This window comes from Peromyscus eremicus, chromosome 14 (assembly GCF_949786415.1).
Source record: "Peromyscus eremicus chromosome 14, PerEre_H2_v1, whole genome shotgun sequence".
In the NCBI taxonomy this organism is placed as follows: Eukaryota; Metazoa; Chordata; class Mammalia; order Rodentia; family Cricetidae; genus Peromyscus; species Peromyscus eremicus.
The window spans coordinates 81770587-81792825 of NC_081430.1; the positions used below are offsets into that span (position 1 = coordinate 81770587).

The following is a 22239-nucleotide window of genomic DNA, read 5'->3' on the forward strand; positions in this document are numbered from 1 at the left end:
GCCGACCAAGGCTTCTTTCCTTCGTGTGTGAGTTGCACTGTGGTGCTCCCCAGCAGACCCGGTCTCCTCTCCGTGGGAGGACCATCCCACCCACACAGCAGGAGTCACCACTTTGGGCAGCTGTGGTGGCCCCTCTGGCTCTAACCCGTGGCTTCTCCTGCAGGCAGAGATGCAGCTGTTCCTTCTCGCGGTCCTGCTGCTGGCCTCCACTCCGGGGTCTTGGGTGAGTGCAACCCCATTGGGCCCCGGGAGGCTCCTTTGGGAGAGGTGGGGGAGGGGCAGGAGGTGGGCAGTGCCGGGAAGACTGGACGGGGAAGAGTTGAGTCTGCAGCTCTCCAGCTCCTTCATGAGCCAGGGCACCATGGAGGTCTGCCTGGGGTGCTTAGCTTCCTAGCGGAGCCATGCGCAGGCACGGCAAAAAACGGGTACAGTCCACTGGGCCTGGCTGATGCCACAAAACACTTACCGTGGCTCCTCCCTGTTAAAGAGAAAAGACCCATAGGTGTACTGCTCAGACCAGCCCACCGAACTCCTGCCCGAGGGAGATGGCTCGAACGTTCCCTGATGTGATTACATCTCTAGCAACCCACGCAATCAGCTTAATGATCCAAGGAATTTATTTGGGAGTTAACTCACAAGCATGGGAGATTTATTGTAGGGTCCAGAAAAGCTGAGCTATGTCCCACGCTGAACGGCTTGGTCCAAGATCTCAGCATCCAAACCACGAGGTAGCCAAGAGAGAGCTGCATACATGCATCCCAGGTCTTAAGTGTCCCCAGCGACCACACCCCAGGGACATGTACCTCAAGGCCATAGGCAGATGTAACTGTTACTAGGGAGGGTGCTTCAGGGCATGGCTCAAACAGCCGTCCACTACGGTTCCCTTTTTCTCTCTGAGGTTCAGTCGGGAGCTACGAGGTCCATGTGTCTATTGCGCACTTGAAATGTGGCTAGCACAACTCAGGAGCTTTTGATGTTGATCTGAGCTTAATTTGATCTACAGGTGTCCGTGGCTATCAGGGTAGTACAAATCTAGAGGGTGGCTTCTGGAAGCTGAGTGGTGATCAGGTAGCTGTTTCATGAGGGAGCTTAAGGGACAGGACTTCTTGGAGTCCTAAGGGGGTGGGGGCAGAGGGTCTGCAGAGCTGGGTATTGAGCAGAACAGAGAGCACAGAGGCAGCCAGGTCCCATTCTACCCTGAAATCTCTACATCAGGAAGACCGGAGCCCTGCCCACCCCCCAAGAAGACCCAAATGAGAGAGGAAGGGGCCAGGATGGCTGCCTTGGGAAGGAAACAGGGTAGTGCCGCCTCTGTGGTAATATGGGTGGAGAGTGGGGAAGGCGGGCAAGGGTGGGTGTCAGTGGTAGGCAATGGGCAGCCCCCCAAAAGCTCATACTCTGACACACAGGCGTGCCAGGCAGTTGGTGGACTGAAGTCCCCTTCCTCAGTTCCTGTTCACACACCACCTGGGCCAGCTCTTGCTCCCTAGATTCTGCTCAGAGGTTCTCCAGCACATGCTGGTGACTTAGCTGCACGCAGGTGGAGGCCTGGGTGGAGGGTTTCCATGACTGCCCAAAACCCCAGGGTGAAATCCCAGAGCCCCAGAGCCACGCCATAACAGCTGCTAAACTTTGGCCTCTTCTCCAAGCCACAGATAGACCAGCCGAATCCCAGGAATCTATGTCCACACCACACCACGGGTTGTCACACAGATGAGTCAATGATTACAAAGTACACTGGATCCTATAAGGTCCCTTCTTCCATGTAGGAAAACTGAGTGGCCCTCTGCCTCCTCCCCAGCACGAAAGGCCCAGCCAGATGAGGTCGGGGTCTTTCCCTGTCTTCTGTGGTAGGGAGGTATGGTCCAGGCCCACAGCTTAGCTCCCTCTATGGTGGCAGGATCCACCATGATGTCCTGATCACCCCAGGGTCCCTGTTTGACAGAATGACCAGATGAATAATTAAAAGTGTGGCTGTGAGTCCCTTCACCTGGCCTATCATCTATGTCCCACACATTCTGGTGCACAGTGGGGCACCCTTGGAAACAGGCAGGAAAGGGGGCTCCTGAGCCGGGAGCTGGAGCTGGAGGAAGAAGGGTGGGGTGCTGAGAGCAGCAGTCTGGGACAGGCGGGAACAGGCCCAGAGAGGGTTGGGCCACACCAACTCCTGGCTTCATACCACCGCACAGCTTGGGGTTTAGATAATTATGGAGAACAAACTGTGCTCACTCACGCTGCTCATGACCTGATGTGTGTGGAAAGGTACAGGGAGCGTGGTTCAGTATCGTACAGGCCAGGGTTTACCCACACACCGGTAGGAGGCACTAGGGTTTACCCACATACCAGCAGGAGGCTTTACCTACAGGTGCTGGTCACAGGAAGCAAGGAATATCTGTAAAAGGCCCCTGCCAGGAGTGTGGTCTCTAGAGAGTTCAGACCACTCCCCTATCTGTCAGACATCCTAGAACGACTCCATGGCCAGAGCATCCCCTACTGCTGTGCACATGTGAGTTGTCCCTACCCGGAAGAGCTGGATTTCTGGGTCTCTTGCACCAAGGGAACTAGACAAGCATCCAAACAGACCCTGGGGAGGGCCAACACTCCCAGGCACGTGAGAGCAGCAAGCCTCCAAGGGCCACATCTTAGTACTTAGCATGTGACAGTAGGGCTTGGATCACATGGGCCAGAATCCCAGCCCATTGGAAAGTTACCCCAATACCTACCACACAAAAAGCAGCTCTCCCCTTCAAAACAGAAACTCAAGCCGACTAAAACCAGTTTACATTTTGTGGCCAGAATACCTGAGCATTTTGGTTCACTGGTTTGGAAAGCCTGGAGGTTCTGTTCTGGCTAGAACTGGAGGTGGGGGGGGGGGGATGATTTACAGTGAGAGGAAAGACCTTTGGTCTGGCTGGCCCGTGCTTGGCATTGTGTGTGGTTAACAAGTCTAGTGCGGTTCGCTCTGCTTCCAAACTGTGGTCTATAAAAACAGGAGAAACAAGATACTTGGTGTCAGACCTCAGCAAACTTCCCTGCTCACCTCAGGCTGGCTAACTGAGAGGCTCCACGTTGGGGAAGGGCTTGTTTTTCTTTGTTCACACTTGACCTCTTTTTAAATAATGGGAGTTATATGCCCTAAAGGTTCTACCTCAAAATAAAGTCCCCTCTTCGCACATGGACGTGTTTACCTCTCTGCACTCTCGTCTAGCTCCTTAGGATCCAGTGTCTCCTTTGGCTGCCCGCTCCCCCAGGCAGGCAGAGGCACAGCCCTAGGATGAGAGCTGAGGCCTGTAGTGTACGGCCCCTTTCGGCCCGTCCCTCTGCGTCACTTTTCTTGGGAGCCACTGGGCTGTGCGGATGAGATGAGAGAATGTGTGTACCATGTGGCCGTGGGATGCTGGCTGCAAGGTGTCCCATCCACAATGAATTTCCATTGTGTAATTTCACCAAGGCAGATTAGGTCTAACTCTCTACCTCTCACGTAAACACTCGGGTCAGAAGTTCAGGGCTGTCTCATTTCAAGAAGTTCTCACCGTTTGAGGTCTTCCTTCCGAAGTCACTCGCCAGTCCAAAAGGCTGTTCCTGCTCTAGCCATTACATCAGGTTTTCCAGCAGAAGGGAATGCAGGAGGAAGAGGAAGACCATGCCCATTCACACTGTCTGAGTACTAGAGACAGCTGCCCAACACTTGTATTTATGTGTCACTGATGAGCACTTAGGGATGGGGCCAGTAAGCCACAGGAAATTTCTAAGAAGAGTACTGATCGAGAAGCCAACTTTTCAGATTCTCTTATAAGGGCCAGGGGAAATAATAATGGGGTACACTTGGGAGTCTCTGCCACAGATTAACCGGAATACTGTAGTCCCCCCCAAAAAAAAACCCACACTAAGTTCTAGTTTAATAGGCCAGAAGTATAGAGTTTCTGGACGTGAGCTCACATCCAGAGCAGAAGAGGTATGACTAGGTAAGACTAGCTTGGGGTGGCTTTTCTCCAGGGGATTCTACTGAAGTTCTGTCCTGTCTTGGTTACATTTCCTGAATAGATAGAGGCCCACCTACCTGAGGACCTGCCATGATCTCTCCCATCCCATATAGGTCTCTCTTGACAAGGGTGCGTCTGCTGCTCCATTCAAGGGACACCAGGCCAAGCTTGGCACTTGCCATAGCATAGCATAGTCAGGGGTGACAGCCTCTTCCTGGCCACGCCTTTCTGGCCGCGCCCTCCCCGTCAGGCGGACCCCTAGAACACATGGCTACCTTGCTAGATGAGTAGACCACAGCTGAGTACCGCTCAAAGCAATGCACCTAGGTACCCCCCGGCCTAGGTTCCTTCCCCTCTTTCTTCAGGGTCCCTTCTTCCGCATTAGAGTCGACCCACAAATGCCTGCACTGGCTGCAGGGCCCCTCCTCCAGGGCCCCTGGAACAGCAGGCTCTTCCCAGCGGGCTGTGTCCAGTCACACCTAGGCTGGCTCCCACTCCTTAAGACAGCGCGTTAAGTTTGCAATGAGCATTTTGGAGTACCCAGTTGTGCTTCTGTGTCCTAAGCCGGCCGTACTGGAGCCCCCAGGCTCTTAGAATTGATCGGGGAGAATCTCTGCAGGGCTCCGGGTTCAAAAGACCCAAGGGTGTGTGTGTTGGGGGTGGTGGGGGGTGGTGGTGATGTGAGTCACAGCCTGAGTATGTCTTCCACAGGCTCGAAACGTGAGGCGCCAGAGTGACACGTGGGGCGCCTGGGGCGAGTGGAGCCCCTGCAGCCGGACCTGTGGAGGAGGCATCAGCTTCCGGGAGCGCCCCTGCTACTCCCAGAGGTAGGGAGGGGAGGTCTAGAACCTGCCAGCCGCTTAAAAGAGGGCAAGTGAGGAATGGGTGCCTGCTGGGTAGGAGCCTGTCATCAGGGTCATTATGGGACAGATTCACCGTGGAAGGGTGATGGAGCGTATAGGGAAACAGGTTTCCCACGTACTCACCTCGGATTCCAACCCTCAGCCTTGATTGAGAGGAGCTGGGCCGTGGCGCGTGGGGGTGGAGTGGGGTGGGGCTTCATTTGCAGAGTTTTTTTTTAAAAAAAAAATGCGTTGTGGCTTTCGAGTCCACTGGGAGGAACCAAGACTTAGACTCAATTCAAATTTAGATTAGAGGAATTCATTCTTAGGGCTGGCAGAAGGGCGACAGCCTTAGAGCCAATACAGCATGCCATGCGTGAGGGGGGCTTAAGGTGGAGGTTTTAAGGCGGACATCAGAAAGATGCGCATTCCATGGAATCCACAGCTGGGCAGGAACATTGTTTTTCTTCCCTCAGTCGTCTATTACTTTCCCACTATATAGTAATAAAAAGACGATTCCATCCCTTTCCCATAGAGATAAGCAGAGTTTTGTTTTTTTTTTTTAAAGATTTATTTATTTATTATGTATACAGTATTCTGCCTACATGTGTGCCTACACACCAGAAGAGGGCACCAGATCTCATTACAGATGGTTGTGAGCCACCATGTGGTTGCTGGGAACTGAACTCAGGACCTCTGAAAGAGCAGCCAGTGCTCTTTACCTCTGAGTCATCTCTCCAGCCCCAATAGTGGGTTTTACAGAAGTGAAGGCAGCTGTTAATACCTCACAGCCCATGATCCTATTCTTAACTCATCTGCAGGCCACTAGGATCTCCAGGCATTCCAGAGCAAGAGGTCAACGGCCCTTAAGGGATGCCTGGCTCCGTATTACGTTTCTTTAATCATCACAGGGGACCTGTGTAAATTGTTACTCAGGTCTGAGCACTCTAATGACTGGGATAGAGCAGTTCATTTCTGGGCAGGCAAAAACACAGTGCCCAGCACTCGGGAGGCAGAGCCAGGCGGATCTCTGTGAGTTCGAGGCCAGCCTGGGCTACCAAGTGAGTCCCAGGAAAGGCGCAAAGCTACACAGAGAGACCCTGTCTCGAAAAACCAAAAAAAAAACAAAAAAAAAACAAAAAAAAAACAAAAAAAAAAAAAAAAAAAAAACACAGTGCCATCAGGTTAGGGCTGCCTGTCACCAAAGAACGTCATCCCGAAGTTCCTAGTTGCTGGGATTTCTTTGCCCTCAGCTGCTTCGTCAAGGACACCCCGCCCCCAGGTGACTTTAGAATTTACTAGGTGCCCTGTTTTCTAATGGATACTGTTGGGGGATCGGGTACGAAGGAAACGTAATGAGGCGCCTCCTACTGGTGGTTTTGTGAACTGTTTCCTGAGATCCTGGGGGAGTATGGAGCGCTGTAATCTTAGCACGAGGAAAGTGGAGGCAAGGTGATCAGAAGTTCAAGGTCATCCTCAGCTACAGAGTCAACCTGGGACTTTGTCTCACAAAACAAAAACAAAAAACCCAAACTCCAAACATCCTGGAGTATTTATTACCCACAGGTAGGGGTATAGTATGTGAAGTTCAAGGGCTTTATGGATAGGAGTCAGTTCAAGGGTGGAGACAGTCACCTAAGAACAGTACAGGCACGGTCTGGTTACACCCACCCAGGGGGTTTGGTTCCAAGTGTACCCCCTCCAGCCTTGCCCATTAGGGCACCCCGTAGAGGCCAAGAAAGTCTAGGAATGGGTAGAGAGGTTAGGGTCTCCTGATGTTCTCGCCCTGCAGGAGAGATGGAGGCACCAGCTGCGTGGGCCCCAGGCGCAGCCATCGCACTTGCCACACGGAGGTAAAGCCTGGGTGGCCCCTGCTCCCCACAGCCCCGCCCCACTCCCCACAGCCCCGTCCCACTCCCCACGGCCCCGCCCCACTCCTCACGGCCCCGCCCCACTCCCCATGGCCCCGCCCCACTCCCTACGGCCCCGCCCCACTCCCCATGGCCCCGCCCCACTCCCCACAGCCCCGCCTCCAAACCGCACCCTCTGCCTGCTCCAGGGACCTGCGGGTGGGTGGATGAGACAGAGGTGCAGGACCCCAGGGCTCCAGGACACTGAGGGTGGACAGGGCAGGATGGCAGCCTCCCCAGTGCCCACACTGGCACCCACGTTCCCACGCAGAGCTGCCCAGACGGCGTGCGGGACTTCCGGGCCGAGCAGTGCGCAGAGTTCGATGGCACCGACTTCCAGGGCCGGCGCTACCGGTGGCTGCCCTACTACGCGGGTAAGCGCGCCACCCTGCTCTGCTGGCTCTGCTCTTGCCCACCCAGCCCCTAACGGATGTTCAGGCGTTAGTTATTTTTCCTTGCTGTGGTAAAACACCGTGAGAGGTGGCTTGTAAAAGGAGTTTATTTGGGCCTATGAACCCGGAGGGAGAGTCCATGAGGACTGGTGGCTGCAGTGGGAATCCGGTTGATCGTATTTCAACCACGCACAAAAAGAACTCCAACTGGAAGTGCAGCCAGGCTCTAAGCTTTCAAAGCCCACCCCCACCCCCACCCCCGTGATGTACTTCCTCAAGGTTTCAGGACCTCCCTGAACAGCACCGCTCTCCGGGGACCAGGTGTTCAAATACGGGAGTCTGTGGGGGACATTTTTCATTCAAACCACACTTTTGTGTCAAGATGTCGGCTTTCTCCTTTTACCTACCCAGCCCCAAACAAGTGTGAACTGAACTGCATTCCCAAGGGGGAGAACTTCTACTACAAACACAGGGAGGCCGTGGTGGACGGGACACCCTGCGAGCCTGGCAAACGGGACATCTGTGTGGACGGCATCTGCAGAGTGAGTTAGGCCCCTGCCCGGCCTCCAAGCTGGCTGGGGATTATTATGGCTGGTGGCTTCCAGTACCAGCAGGACCAAGTGGCTGCCCGGGGCTTGGTGGCTTAAGTCACTAGCTCCCAGAATGCAATGCAGTCATTATAGATGTTCCCTGACCGCCCTCAACTTAGCCCTGGAGACTAATACTAACCTCATGAAAGAAACCCTCTAGATGCCTGACGCTGACCCCAACCAAACGCGAAGGGATGGCTGTAGGTGATGGAAAGATGCTAGAGACTTCTCTGTCTCTTGCTTTCTTCTCCTCTGTCAGCTTCAGGCTCATGCAGGGGTCTCCTCATGAGCCTGCACCAAGATGGCAGCCCCAAGCCTCTACCACACCAGCCTGTGAGCTCCCAGGAGTCCCAGCTCTCTGACCTGTTAGCCTGGGCTCACCTGAACCATTCTCTGAGGAATGGAGGGAACCACGTTCCTCTGGCATGCCCAAACCCACATTTGTGGAGTTCCATCCAAACTGGGAGAGCCATGACCTCTGGAGTGGTTAGCCGGAGCTGGGGGACGGGCCCAAGCAGATCGATGAGCGGATGTCGGTCCCTGTGGTCCCGCTGTCCTGCCCGGGGCGTTTGGAACTATGTCCACGCCTCTTCTCTCTCACCTTGCCATCACTTCCCTATCCCTCCCTTCCCTGCAGGTTGTTGGCTGTGATCACAAGCTAGACTCCACCAAGCAGGAGGACAAGTGTCTGCAGTGTGGGGGTGATGGTTCAACCTGCTACCCTGTCACAGGAACCTTTGACGCCAACGATCTCAGCAGAGGTGTGGGGGGGGGGGGTCACACACCTTGGCTTACCTGTCACCTTCTCTGACCAAGGCTTGAGGCCAGGCGATCCTCATGGCACTCAGTAGGTCTGGCTCAGGTCATGTGACTGCAAGACAGAGGCTGTACCCCTCACAGGACTCTCCTCATGTGCCTACCTTGGTTGGGACCCTCACCCACTTGTGTGGTCTAATCTCACAATGCCGACCGACTCGTGCCTTGTCCTTGTCCCCAGGCTGTTTCTTTTTCCTCCTAAGATGTCAGGCCCTTGAGCCTACTCCCACCCCACCCCGTCTTTGTAAAGCTAGTTCCTCTGCCAAAAGCACTCTCCCCAAGAAGTCCCTCCAGGAACAAACCAGCACCCCTCACCCGAATCTTGTCCCAATCAGGCTACAACCAAATCTTCATCATTCCTGCTGGGGCCACCAGTATTCACATCGAGGAAGCTGCGGCCAGCAGGAATTTCCTGGGTGAGAGATGGTTTGGAGCTGGGCAGCCTGGGGCTCAGAGGCAACGGGCTGTCCCACATGCCCTGACAGGCTGGGTCCTCCGCAGCCGTGAAGAGCGTCGGTGGAGAGTACTACCTCAATGGGCGCTGGACCATTGAGGCAGCCCAGGGTCTGCCAGTGGCCAGCACGGTCCTACAGTATGAAAGGGGTGTGGAGGGGGACCTGGCCCCTGAGCGGCTCCAGGCACGGGGCCCCACCTCGGAGCCCCTGGTCATCGAGGTGAGTGGGCCACAGAGGGAGGTGACCCTGTACAGGTGGGCTGCCCAGGCTACCATGGGCCAGGCAGAGGGACTTCAGCTAACACTCTCTGCAGCTCATCAGCCAGGAACCCAACCCCGGCGTGCACTATGAGTACTACCTGCCATTGAATGACCCCGGCCGAGGCTTCAGCTGGAGCCATGGGTCCTGGGGTGACTGCAGCGTGGACTGTGGTGGAGGTGAACACTGGGGCCTGGGGGAGGACAAATGACTCGGGCTGGCAGGTGACAGTCCTGTCACAGCACTACTGGGGAGGGATACCTCTATGTATGGAAAAAGTTAGACGTCCCCAGGAAGGGCTGCGACCCTCGCTAGGATAAGAGAGATCTCTTAGGAAGGGCTGCCCACTGTGGTTGGAGGCCAGGCCTGGAGCTCGTGAACAAGGTCTGTCACTAACACCTAAGACTCTTAGAGCCTCCCTTTACTCCTCTGTAAGTTGGGTATGGTGGTGGCACCTGTCACAGGACACGTGGGACTTCATCAGGGTGAGCTGTGGGTCCAGTCCGGAAGGGTTGCCCAACTAGCGAGTTCATTTGAAGAGCACTGGCCTACCAAGAACCCTGTGTGGCTCTCCTCCCGACGACAGGTCACCAGACTCGCCTGGTATTCTGCACTATTGACAACGAGGCCTACCCGGACCATCTGTGCCGACACCAGCCTCGGCCAGCCCACCGACGTGCCTGCAATCTTCACCCCTGCCCGAAGACCAAGCGGTGAGGCCTTGCCAGCCCCTTCCACCTAGGGTGGAGCCCAGGAACTTGGGTGGGAAGGGAGGGGAGTCCCTAAACTGTTTCAGGCATAGGCCGAAGAGGTTGGGGGGCAGGGCTCTTCACATCAGGTGGCGGCTGTCACTGAGGGAGGCAGCGAATGGGCCTGAGCATGAGACACAGGACAGTTCTCGCTATTCATGGGTCTCCTCACAGTATCGGGATGCTTAGACTGGGAACAGGAGGATTGGGGACAGCGCCAGAGGGTCCCTGTCTAAGGCAACAGGGGGCTCAAACAGATGACTGGGGGTGAGGCAGGAATCTGGCCAAAAGGCCAGTAGACTCTGGCAAATGCTTTGTTCGTGCACAAAGGATCTCTTTCCTGCACCGGCCGGGAGCGTGGCGCCATTCTGGGGCCCAGCATGTGTGTGGGAACAGGTAATCCGTGGGCCAGGGGGTTCCCAGAGGGCTGGTGTTGGTACCCTCACCCTCCTGGCCTGGTGAGATGGTGGTGGGCTTGGCTTTGCATGGTGTGTTTGGGGCTTCCCTTTCCTTAGGTCCTTGTACCCCCAGCCAGGCAGGGCTTCTCCACATACAGGGAACAGAGCTTTTCGGGAGATGCCCCGACACAGGAGGGCAAGGGATGGCGTCTGGCTGGGATGCCAGGACCCAGTGAGAAGGAGAAAGGGAGAGCTGAGGCACAGAAATGAAAGCCGAGGGGCAGCAGTCAGGCTATCTGTGATAAAGACCCTTCAGGGGCCACTGAGCCATAGGGGATGCCTAGGAGGGCCTGGCTGGTGGTCTCCACAGAGTTCTTGGGGAGCGGTGGGGTGGGCCCTCCGTGCGCTCTGCATTGGGGAGCTGCAGCCTCCTCCTACGCCAGTCTTATCTGTTTCCTTTTTTTTTGTCAGCTGGAAGGTAGGACCGTGGACACCCTGCTCAGTCTCCTGTGGGGGTGGATTCCAGTCTCGCTCTGTCTATTGCGTATCCTCAGATGGGGCTGGTGGCCAGGAAGCTGCTGAGGAGACCCAGTGTGCTGGTCTACCTGGGAAGCCCCCTACCACACAGGCTTGTAACCGGCAACGCTGTGCAGCCTGGAGCGTGGAGCCGTGGGGAGAGGTGAGGCCCTGCCCAGGACTAGGAGCTGTGTTTGGGGCCTGGATAGCAGCAGGGCTGGGCTGAAAGGCTTGTCTTCTGCTGTGGCAGGAAGCTAAGGTCCTCGGAGGGTAAGGGACCTAGCTGGTCATCTTGGAAGATGTGGCCAAAGCTGGGATGATGAGATGTAACTTGTAGACTCTGGTCCAGGGTCCTCCTGACGTTAGCATCCCAGGTCTGGATGGGACAAGGTTTGTCTTGGTGAGAAGACAGAGCTGGATGTGTCTTGGGGGGTGAGGAAAGCCTTGCCTCCTGCGCCCAAGTTGCAAATACAGGGAGGGCATGGAGTCTACGGAGACAGCCCAGTGGATAAGAATGCTTGCTGCTCTTCCAGGAGGACCTGAATTTGATACCGGGCACCTGGGTCAGGTTTTTCACAATGGCCTATAACTCCAGCTCCAGGGGATCAGACTCCCTCTTCTGGTCTCACAGACACCCCCCCCCACACACACACACAGAGACACACAGATACACATAAATGAAAATATAATAAAGGCGAGTGAGGAGTGTGAAAAATACCTTTCAGGCTGTGTGACTTCAGAGCAGAGATTCGGCCTCTCTGGGCTGAGGAGTGAGATAAGGGCAGCCATCTGCCCTCTAAGCCAGGCTGGTTGGGCTCCCCTGGGGGACGTTCCTGCTGATAGCCTGTCCTTACAGTGTTCCGTTACCTGTGGAGCTGGCATCAGGAAGAGGAGTGTCACCTGCCGGGGGGATCAGGAGTCTCCGGTCCATGTCACAGCATGCTCCTTGAAGGACCAGCCAAGCCCCACTGAGCCCTGTGTGCAAGAGGCCTGTCCTGTGCTCCGTGGCCAGGCCTGGCACGTAGGCGCGTGGAGTCTGGTAAGTGTGCGTCCCCTCCCGATGCCTGCTGTCCAGCCCTGGTCCCTGGGGTTCTGGGGGATTCTGCAAACGCACCTGTGAAGAGCACTGCCCCCCACTTCCTCAAGGGTGCGTGCCTGGCCTCAGGGTTGTCTCTCTCTCTCTCTCTCCACTCCCACCCTGGGCCGTCAGTGCTCTAAGAGCTGTGGTTTGGGTACTCGGAGGCGACACGTCACCTGCGCCATCGGGCCGCCCGGTCACTGCAGGGACCTGCAGTCATCCAAGCCCGCTGAGGTGGAGCCCTGCAACATACAGCCCTGCGGTCTTCCTCATGGTGAGGACAGGGCAGGGAGGGTGTGCCCCCTGCCTCTGCTGCTGCCAAATCCACCTACAGCACCGTATGAGCCTCCACCTCCCCCAGCCTGTTGTCTTCCATGTCACCTTCGCCTTCGTTTTCTTGCACTGCATGGGTCCCATGTGGCTTCTTAGACCTGCTCGCTCTTAGCTTCCCAAGGGCGAGGACCATGGCTTCCCGTTCCTCTCTCCATCTCCCCCAGAGTACCGAGCACGGGACCTGTGTTCCCCAGTGCCTAGTACCTGTACTTAACTGTTGGTTGTGCGGCTGAATGAAGAGAGAAAGCATACTGCTCCTGCCTGTCTGCTCTCCCCTGCGCCCCTTCACCCCCATTCCTCTGGGGAAGAAGGCTTCTCCGGCATGCAGACTACAGAGGGAGGGCTTGTGTGGACCTGAGAAAGTCAGGGTCATGGCTGGGAGGGAGGGAGGGCGGGCCGGTAGCCTCTGATATTGAGAAAAGTAGGTTTGCCCTTGAAGGGCTGGTTCCTGGGGACTCTGAGCTACGGGCACCTCCAGCTGGGGACAGCAGGATTCCAGTGGAGGTGTGTGGCAGGCTCTCAGGGGAATGGCGGACTTGGTTCAGAGCACCAGCATGGTGGCTACAGTGTGGCCCTGGGCAAGGGTGGTTCCTCTCTCCCGGACAAGGGCAGCAAGGGTGACTGTCCTGCCTGTGGCTGTCTTGGGACACTGGTTCTGCGCCTGTGGGGGTCCTTGGGAGTGCTGAGCCATTCATGATCCTGAAGGAAGGGCGAGGCAGATTTGGCCCACACCCAGGGGCAGGCTGAAGTACAGACAAGATGTAAGAGCCCCAGGAAGGGGCGACACAGTGATGCTTTATTATTATCATTGTTGGTTTATTGAGACAGGGTATAATGTAGCCTAGGCTGGCCTCAAACTCATTATGTAGCTAAGGATGACTTTGAACTCCTGATCACTCTGTCTCCACCTCCCAAGTGCTGGGATTACAGGTGTGCACCACCATACCAGACCTAGAAATGTCTTTTAAAAATTATATTTAAATTTTTATGTGTGTGGTATTTTGCTTCCATGTACATCTATGTGCCTTGTGTACACATGGTACTTACAGAGCCAGAAAGCACTGGATCCCCTGGAACTGGAGTTACCAATGGTCGTGAGCCAACATGTGGGTGCTGGGACTCGAACCCGAGTTCGAGTCTTCTGGAAGAGCAGCTGCTGTTCTTCACTGCTCAGCCATCTTTCCAGCCTCCCCACAATTATATTTTAATTATCTTTTTTAAGGCTGATTCTCACTATGTAGCCCTGGCTGGCCTGGAACTCTGAGGTCACTGTTTGTGGTTCTGGGACTCCAGCCCTCACACCTGCGTGGTGCATACTTTCTCCGCTAACCCGCCACTGTAGTGTTCTCGAGTTGGTGATGTTAATTATCCAGTCAAACTAAGTTTATTGTGGAAGAGCAGGAAAGCCCCCCCCCATTAAGAAGTGCTGACTGTTTTGGGGGTACACTACTTACTTAGTTTCTTTTCCTCTTCATTAAAAAAAAAAACCAATTTCTCTGACATTTTATGATTTAAAAGATCTAGCAATTTTATTAAGACTATTAACTACTAAATGCCATGAAAATCCATTTTTTTTTCTCTTTGAGGGGGGCTGTTGGGGCTCAAACCCAGGGCCTGGTTCATGCCAGGCAAGTGTCCTACCAGCTCAGCTGTCACGGCCCCCAAGTCACCTGGTCTAACTGGACAATGATTTGGTAATTTTACTAAGTTGGACAAGATTAAAAAAAAAATCCAGCCATGCAGAAAAGTGAAATCTTTGAGGCAGCCGTGTTGCTACAGACCCATAATCCCTGCACCTGAGAGGCTGAGGCAGGAGGATTCTTGTGACTAAGACCAATACTGTCATAAGTCTCAGCCGGGTTGTGTTTTCGGGGTTGGGATGTTGATATTTATCTCGGGCATTGCTTTTCTCTGGTTGAGCTCCACACCCCTTACTTGGTTCTCCACAGAGGTCCCTAGCATACAGGACTCACGGACCCACCCCTCACACCCCAGGATGCCTTTAGGCCCTCAAGTGTCCCCAGTCTCAGGTGAGAAGCTGGGTCCCTGGCCCAGGGCCCTGTCATCTATGAGTCTGGGTGGCCTGGTAGTGGTCTAGAGGAAGTGGAGACCTAGGAAGGTGGTTTGAAGGGAGACTTGGGATGAGGGCGAGGAGCATGTGGGTACACCACAGTGATCTTTTCTTTCCTCCTGTTTAGATGCTAGAGACCAGTGGTGGGCTGCCCAGGAGCGACCCAGGGCCCAGAGTAACCCCAGAGAGGGCCAGGATCCCCAGCTGTCGGCTGCAGGCCGGGCCCCGACTCTGCAGCACCCTCCACACCGGCCACCCCTGAGACCTAACTCAGGACCCCGTGACTGCAGACACAGCCCCCACGGATGCTGCCCTGATGGCCACACACCATCTCTTGGGCCACAGTGGCAAGGCTGTCCCCTGGCTGGAGCCGTGTGTCTTCAGAGCAGGTGGGTTGGGCAGCTTCTTCCTTAGCAGGCAAGAGGAGGAAGGTCGGGCTGGGCAACATTGGGCGGGGCCAGCATCCCTGCCCAGGGCAGACTTGCCCAGCTTAGAATTCCTGAGGTACCCTGACTGTGCCATTTGGGGTGGGTGGATCTCTCTTCCTCCTGATGGGCTTCTAACGGGCCCAGCCTGTGGAGAGGTAGCCTGAGGCCTGGAGCAGGCATGAAAGGTGATTCCAGCTCTCAGGTCCATGCCAGGCTCAGGAGCTCAGTGTGAAGCTGGCTACATTTCAAGTCTTCTACCAACACACTCCTTCAGCCTTGTTGGGAGGGGCTGAGCCACCCCACTTGGCCAAATGTCTTCTCTGCGGTTCTTCCGAGAGACCTACCTTGCACAGGCTCCTTGAGGGACTGCGATAAGGGTCTGGGAATTGGGGCCGGTGACTTCCAGCTGTTTGCTGGGTGACTTCTCTGCTCTTGGCTTCCCCTTCTGAGAGCCAGGAACCATGGCTCCTGCTGAGGGAGGTTGTGAGGGAGACTGTCCTCCCTCCCTTCACCTTGCTTCAAAAACTCTGGTTGTGGGAGATCAAGGATGGACTGCAGTTTTCCGGGAGCTCCTGGGAGCCCGATGTTTGTGCAGGTTTAGCTGCATCCCTGTTTCTGGGTTTGGGATAGGATGCGTCATGCATCAGGCAGAGGTGCACTGTGCGGGCTGTAGCTGCAGCTTGCTACTGCTGCCTTCCCTGGCAGCTGCTGGGTGGTGAGCAGAGCCTGGGGCACAGGCACAGGCTCTCTCAGTCAGGTCTTTCCCCAGACAGCCTCCTAGCGGCCTCAGAGCCTCTTCCGCCCTGGGAGTTTTAGGCACCAGGGACCATGGGAGGGCAGGGGTAGGGCTGGGCAGTGAGGGTGGCTGTGTACTGCTCTCTAGGTACGGATGCTGCCCTGATGGGGTGTCTGCAGCTGAGGGGCCCCAGCAGGCTGGCTGCCCCAGGTCTCACGGCAGGGACAATACCGGGAACAGGCCAGGGTCCAGGGCAGTGGCTTCCAAGGTGAGTGGCTCCACGGCAGGAACACGGCTCAGGGCTACCGGGATCTTTGCAGCTTCAGCCTTGTGAAAGGGAGGACCCTACAAACCTGGTAACCTAGGCCATCCTTTCAAAGAGCAGGGCTTCAGAGGTGGCCTGGGTGGGGTTCTCTGCCTCTGCCTCACAGCTGTGTGCCCCTTCCCTTTCCTGTCATCCTCCCTCTGGGCAAGCTCCCCACCGAAAACAAGATTTATTCCCAATTTCCCAACCTCTGGCTTCCTCTCCAGGTCCCCCAGATCCACCAACCCCAGGCCCATCAGAGCGAACCCAGAGAGTGTCGGGCCTCCCAGTTCGGCTGTTGCTATGACAACGTGGCTTCTGCAGCTGGTCCCCTGGGGGAAGGCTGTGGGGGCCAGCCCAGCTACGGTGAGCGGGTACCCCCTTCTCATCCTTCCGATGGGTGGACTCTGGTGTCTCGCTGGGTCCTCATCCCCTACGCACAGCCAAAGACCTCCCAGTTCCTGAGCATGCACTAGCTTGCAGGCCAGAGGATTCTGACCGATTGTTCCTCCATCAATGATGATTGCTCTTGTCTGGGGAGGGTTATAAACGGAGCTCCCGGGGCTGTGGTTGCGGCTCAGTTGGTAGAGTGTTTGCCTAGCATGGACGAAGCCCTGGGTACAATCCTCAGAGCCACATAAACCAGATATGGTGGTGCAGGTCTGTATTCCCAGTACTTGTAGAGGCGGGATGATCGAAGTTCAAGGTCATTTTTGGCTCCATACCATGTTCAAAGCTAGTCTGAGATAATAAGATTGTTAAAAAAAAAAAAAAAAAAAAAGTGGGTATCACAAGTAAAAACAAGTCCATCTGGGGGTCAGGCTCCTCCCACAGTAAAGGCAGGGAGGGTAAAGTGGGTAGTGCTGTAGCGCTTGCCCATGCCTGAGACAGGGTGTGTTGCCCGGAGTAGAAGCTGAGTTTAGAGAGATGGTGGGAGCTGGAGCAGGATTGACCATCCTGTGGGTGGAACTCCCGGGGTCTGTCATGGGAATATGCATCCGAAGTCTGACAGGCTGGTGGCCCAGGGCTCAGCAGACGGGTGGCTATCAGGACAGGTAGCCATAGCCACTTGGAAGGTGGAGCGATGGAGCAGGCTATCCATGCTGGCCAGCAGGGCTGTGAGGACAAGCAGGCTAGAGGCTGGGGATGAGGACAAGGCCGGGTCTCCTGCTGGGCATGTTCACAGCCCCTCAGGGGAGGGCACAGGGAAGTCGAGCTCTAGCTGGTCTGTGTGTACACCCTAAGAGGCCCAGGCTGGAAGGGGCATGAGAGAGCTTGCTCAAGGTCTTTTCTTCCTGGGGTGGTTCTAGTTTGGCATGTGACCCAGCCTAAGCAAGTCTTAGGAAAGATGCTGGGAGTGTCCTGGGCTCCTAGGGGAGGTTAGGGGTCCTGGCAAGGGTGGAGCTGTGCTCTATAAACCAGGGCAGGCATGCTCCTAAAGGCTGAGGGGAGAGGACAGTGTCACCACTGGCCACCTGGGTGACATGTTCCATCCACAATCCACAGCTTACCCAGTGAGGTGTCTGCTGCCCAGTGCTCCTGGGTCATGTGGAGACTGGGCTGCCCGCTGGTACTTTGTGGCATCAGTGGGCCGGTGTAACCGCTTTTGGTATGGCGGCTGCCACGGCAATGCCAATAACTTTGGATCGGAGCAGGAGTGCATGAATAACTGCCGGGAGCACCACGAGCCCCGCCATCCTGGGGCAGGGGCCTCTGGCCATCGCGTCCACACAGACGGTGGCCAACGTGGTCCTGGAGGCCAGCAGGAACCCGATTGGCACAGGACAAGAGCCACAGTCCCGAGACTGCCCTCACCTGGAAGCCCGTGGCAGAGAGGACAAGAGCCAGGGCCGGGGGAGGCGCCCCACCCCCCAGCCTATGGAGAACGACCTGGAGATCAGGAGCTCCGGCCCAGAGTTTCTGGACTGGGTAGAGATGCTAGACCACCAGTGCCACCCACACACAGCTCCTCCCACAGGTGAGGCCTGCTTCCCAGGTAGAGGGCAATGGATGCCCAGGCCAGGGCTGAGCCCTAGAGAGACAGCCCACCAGGTGGGTTGTCACCATCACATGACAGACAGGGATGCTGAGGTCCTTGGGATGTAGGTTTAGCCGAGGTATCTGTTCCCAGATCTTTCTCTGCTCTAGCTACTGTACCCTGAGGTCTGTTTCTAGGTAGCTTGCTCCAAACCTCAGTTTCTTGACCTGTAAAATGGTGGTAATGTTTCATTCCCTGAATATATCGTAAGTTTTGATATGGGCTCTGTTATGTATCAATCACTCTTGTGATCATCACATTAATAATATCATCATATTAATAAGGGGGTTGGGGAAATAAACAGAATTAAGAAACCAAAGCACATGCTCAGGGGCAATGCCTGGGGTGCGGCAGGGCTGGGAAGGCTAGAGTCTCCCATGGGACTCTAGCCCTGCAGATACCTACAAGAGACAGTTCCCTGGTGGCCTGCTCCTGTGCCAGGAGGCAGACCCATCCCTCTTCCCTCTCCAGGATCAGCTTGGCAGGCTCGGTGCCCTCCCTGGTTCAAGCAGCCATTGGGCAGGCGGTACAGCTCTTTTGTCCCGGCAACATCTACCCACAGTTCCAGGCAGGTTGGCAGAAAGACGGTGAGACCATCTCCTCCGACAGGTGCGTGCAAAACCGTGGTCCCACCTCCTGTGGGAGAGGGTCACTGTGGGATAGTGGTGAGCAACATCTACGTTCCGTCTCCCGTATGTGCAGTGCCCTTTCTTGCGGAGGACCCCTGGCATTCCTCGGGAGTGTGAGAAGGCTCTGAGTGTTGTGGGGCCCTTTGGTCTTCTTTGGTTAGCGTGGGTGCCAGAGGACTCGTACTGCCCTCAGGAGCCCAGAGGTATATCTCTCCTCCCCCTGATCAGGTACCAGCTACAGTCAGATGGCTCCCTCATCATCAGCCCCTTGAGGCCAGAGGATGCCGGTGTCTATATCTGTGGCAGCCACAGGCCAGGCCATGACCCCCAGAAAATCCAGCTTCGAGTCACAGGTTTCTGTCCCATCCTCTACCCCCACCTCCAGGCTCTCACAAAACAGAGTGGGACTGAGGGAGGGAAGGAGGGAGGGAGGGAGGGAGGGAGGGAGGGAGGGAGGGAGGGCGGGCGGGCCCGGGCAGGGCTGACCCACCCTAGAAAGGCCCAAGTTCTTCCTTGGTCACTTCCTCCTGTGGCAGGGACACTATCTTGTCCTTTTTTCTCCACTGTCTCTGCTGGTCTCATGGCCCCTCTTCCATCCTCCTCAGAGCTCATACTTGCTTCTTTTGGTCTCATGACAGGGGGCGACACAGCAGTGCTATCTGAGGTCCAGCCGAGACCGTTCCCTCAGACCAGGAACCCAGACCTTGGCCATGGGCCTCGGGACTCTGGAACAGGAGCAGGAGCTGGGGGCCAAGGGGCTACCTCTTCTCTACACCCCAGGCCTGCCACCAGGTAACAGCACAGCATATTCTAATGGTCTCTGAATACACCATAATATATTCAGAGTCTTTCGGGGTCCATGGTCTCAACAGGGGAGAAGGGAAAGGGTGTGCTATGGTTGGGTTTTCATCGGCCAGTGCCCTGGGCTCAGAGAGGTGGCAAATAGAAAAGCCTGGCCCCTTAAGCTGCCCTTGAGGGGTGGTTCCACCTCAGGGGACTTCGTGGTGGGGGAGCATCTTTGTCAGGGCCTGGTGGCAGATGTGCAGGGCAGGAGAAGGTAGGCAGAGACTCTGGGTGTGTTTAGTCAGCCATGTTGGCAGGCAGCCCTGGGCCTTCACCCCCAGTTCTTAACAACAGTGTTGGTGTCCTAAACAGGACTAAGGGATAATTTTAGGGATCCTACCCTGACCAGAAAGGGAGAAAGGGGCTTGTACAGAGGACTGTGTTATGGGGAGAAGTCGCAGCCAGGTCCCCTTAGTGTGCATAATTTGTTTTATAGGCTGCATCTGGACCGGACTCGGCCTGGGGTGGTGGATGCCAGTCCTGGCCAGCAGATCCGGCTGACCTGCCATGCTGAAGTCTTCCCAACCCCCATCATTGAGTGGCAGAGAGATGGGCAGCTGGTCTCTTCTCCCAGGTTCATTCAGCCCCTTGCCTGCTGACCAGGCCTCTCTCCAGCCACACATCCTCTATAGAGGCCAGAGCAGGACTCCAGGCTCTGGAGAAATGGGGTTTGGAGCACAGGGCTTCTAGGCATTTCCAAAGTAGAGCGGATGGAAATGAGAGGCCAGCCAGGAGGGAGACAGATTTTGCACACCCCTAGATGATCCCCATTGCTGACATTTACTGATTTTGTACTGAGGCCTGTTCACTGTTGTATAAGCCGCAGGGAGCCATACTGAAGTATGTGCTTCTTGTGAGCAGTACACACAGGAGCTTAATATCACACAGCTCACTACAGAATCAGGATTCCAGTCTATTTTGCATATGGCAAACCCCAGAAATCTAAGCCTTTAATTCTAGCACCCTGGAGGTGAGGTAGGTGGACTTCTGTAAGTTAAGGACAGCAAACGCTACCCAGTGAAACTCTGTCTCAAAAACAAACAAACAAAAAAACCCCAAAAAACAAAAAAAAAACAAAAAGCCAAACTAGAATCTAATCTAAAATCGTGTTGCACCTCCGTGTGCACTTCTGTATATAGGCCAGAAGTCAACTTTAGACATCATTCCTAGGAACGACCCATCTGTTTCTTTGAGCCGGGGTCTCTCATTGGCCTGGAGCTTGCCAAGTAGACTAGGCTGGTTGGCCAGCAAGCCCTGGAATCCTTTCTGCTTCCCCAGTGCTGGGATTACAAGCAAGCCCCACCATGCCTCCCTGCCCCACCCCAAATGTGGATTCTGGGGGTTGAACTCAGTCTTCAGACTCGCAAGGCAAGCACTTTTACCAACCGTGATCTCCCCAGGCCCCTTTATGTTTTTCGACACAGGGCATCACACTGTAGCTCAGGCTGGCCTGGAAGTCACTATGTAGACCAGGTTGGCATCCAACTCATGGCAATCCTCCTGCTCCCAGTTCCTGAATGCTGGGATTACAGGCACGAGCCACCACACCTGGCTTCCAATAGTTTTTAAATCAGAAAACAAAATGATTTGTTATTGAGTTTAAATCCAGGTATTGTCAAGTAAACTTAAGTGTTGGCAGCTGGACTGTGTGAGGGGTGGAGGCCAGCAGCTCTTTGGCTAGACATGTTTTAAATAGTAGGGGCCCTGCTCAGCCCTCCTCCCCACTTCTGCCTCTCTTGATTCCAGCTCAGCCCCTATGTGGGTCAAAGCCAACTGACTGTGTTTGGTCCCCAGGCACCAGCCGCAGCCCGATGGCTCTCTGGTCATCAGCCGTGTGGCCACAGAAGACAGTGGCTTCTACACCTGTGTTGCTTTTAATGGGCAGGACCGAGACCAGTACTGGGTCCAGCTCCGAGTTCTGGGTAAGTAAGAAGGAAGTGCTGAGTGTGGCCAGTGGGCGTTCTGGTCAAGTGGGGTGGAGTTGGCGAGGGGTCTGTGTTAGTCATGGCAGTGTCTTCTCATGTCCAGGGGAGCTGACAATCACAGGCCTGCCTCCGGTTATGACGGTGCCAGAGGGCGACACGGCAAGGCTTCTGTGTGTGGTGGACGGAGAAAGTGTGAACATTAGGTGGTCCAGGTAAAGTGCTGTTTTAGCCAGTCCGTGTCCTTGCAGCCTCATCCTGTCAGAAATGTCACAGCCACCTCCATGCCATGGTCCTCTGAGGCTTGGTGCCAGGGCTGGAGGCTGGAGCACCCTCATCCTACACCGTGAAGCCCCAGAGGACAGTTTTCCTGCTGGCTGGGTGACATAATTTCCTTTTTTTTGGGGGGGAGGGGTTTGAAACAGGGTTTCCCTGTGTATCCCTGGCTGTCCTGGAACTCGCTCTTTAGACCAAGCTAGCCTCAAACTCACAGAGATCTGCCTGCCTCTGCCTCTTGAGTGTTGGGATTCAATGTGTACATCCCCACCACCTGGCTAATGTCTATTTTTCTTTTGATATTTTCAAGACAGGGTCTCACTGTGTAGCTCTGGCTGGCCTGGAACTCACTGTGTAGACCAGGCTGGTTTCAAACTCCCAGAAATTCACCTGCCTCTGCCTCCCGAGTGCTGGGATTAAACGTGTGTGCCATCACACCCAGAAACTATAGTTTCTTAATCTTAGCACTGACATATTGGGCCAGACAAGCTGTTTTAGGCCTGTTCGTGGTAGCATATTTAGCAGCCTCCAGAATATCCACCTGCTGGAACCAGCAGCATCTGCCCTGCCCACGTCAAAACAGTATTTCCAGACATGGTTCTGTCTCTTCCATATTGAGAACCACAGGGCTGCATGCAGCTTTGGAGACGTCGGTGTTTTTCTTTTTTTTTC

The 22239-nt window shown here is 55.3% G+C and overlaps 1 protein-coding gene across 1 annotated transcript in view; it reads left to right on the forward strand.

Annotated features, from left to right (window-relative positions):
• Positions 1–22239, forward strand: part of Papln (papilin, proteoglycan like sulfated glycoprotein) — a 30116-nt gene that overhangs the window by 2100 nt on the left and 5777 nt on the right. The window contains exons 2-25 of the mRNA XM_059279191.1: positions 164–223; positions 4695–4810; positions 6618–6678; positions 7007–7109; positions 7539–7669; positions 8355–8478; positions 8869–8949; positions 9035–9207; positions 9302–9425; positions 9833–9959; positions 10865–11072; positions 11766–11948; positions 12120–12261; positions 14270–14350; positions 14519–14780; positions 15703–15823; positions 16087–16225; positions 17366–17837; positions 18369–18506; positions 18755–18879; positions 19165–19318; positions 19806–19943; positions 21164–21291; positions 21398–21506. Coding sequence (XP_059135174.1) covers positions 164–223; positions 4695–4810; positions 6618–6678; positions 7007–7109; positions 7539–7669; positions 8355–8478; positions 8869–8949; positions 9035–9207; positions 9302–9425; positions 9833–9959; positions 10865–11072; positions 11766–11948; positions 12120–12261; positions 14270–14350; positions 14519–14780; positions 15703–15823; positions 16087–16225; positions 17366–17837; positions 18369–18506; positions 18755–18879; positions 19165–19318; positions 19806–19943; positions 21164–21291; positions 21398–21506 — 3500 coding nt within the window. The remainder of the gene's footprint in view (positions 1–163; positions 224–4694; positions 4811–6617; positions 6679–7006; positions 7110–7538; positions 7670–8354; positions 8479–8868; positions 8950–9034; positions 9208–9301; positions 9426–9832; positions 9960–10864; positions 11073–11765; positions 11949–12119; positions 12262–14269; positions 14351–14518; positions 14781–15702; positions 15824–16086; positions 16226–17365; positions 17838–18368; positions 18507–18754; positions 18880–19164; positions 19319–19805; positions 19944–21163; positions 21292–21397; positions 21507–22239) is intronic.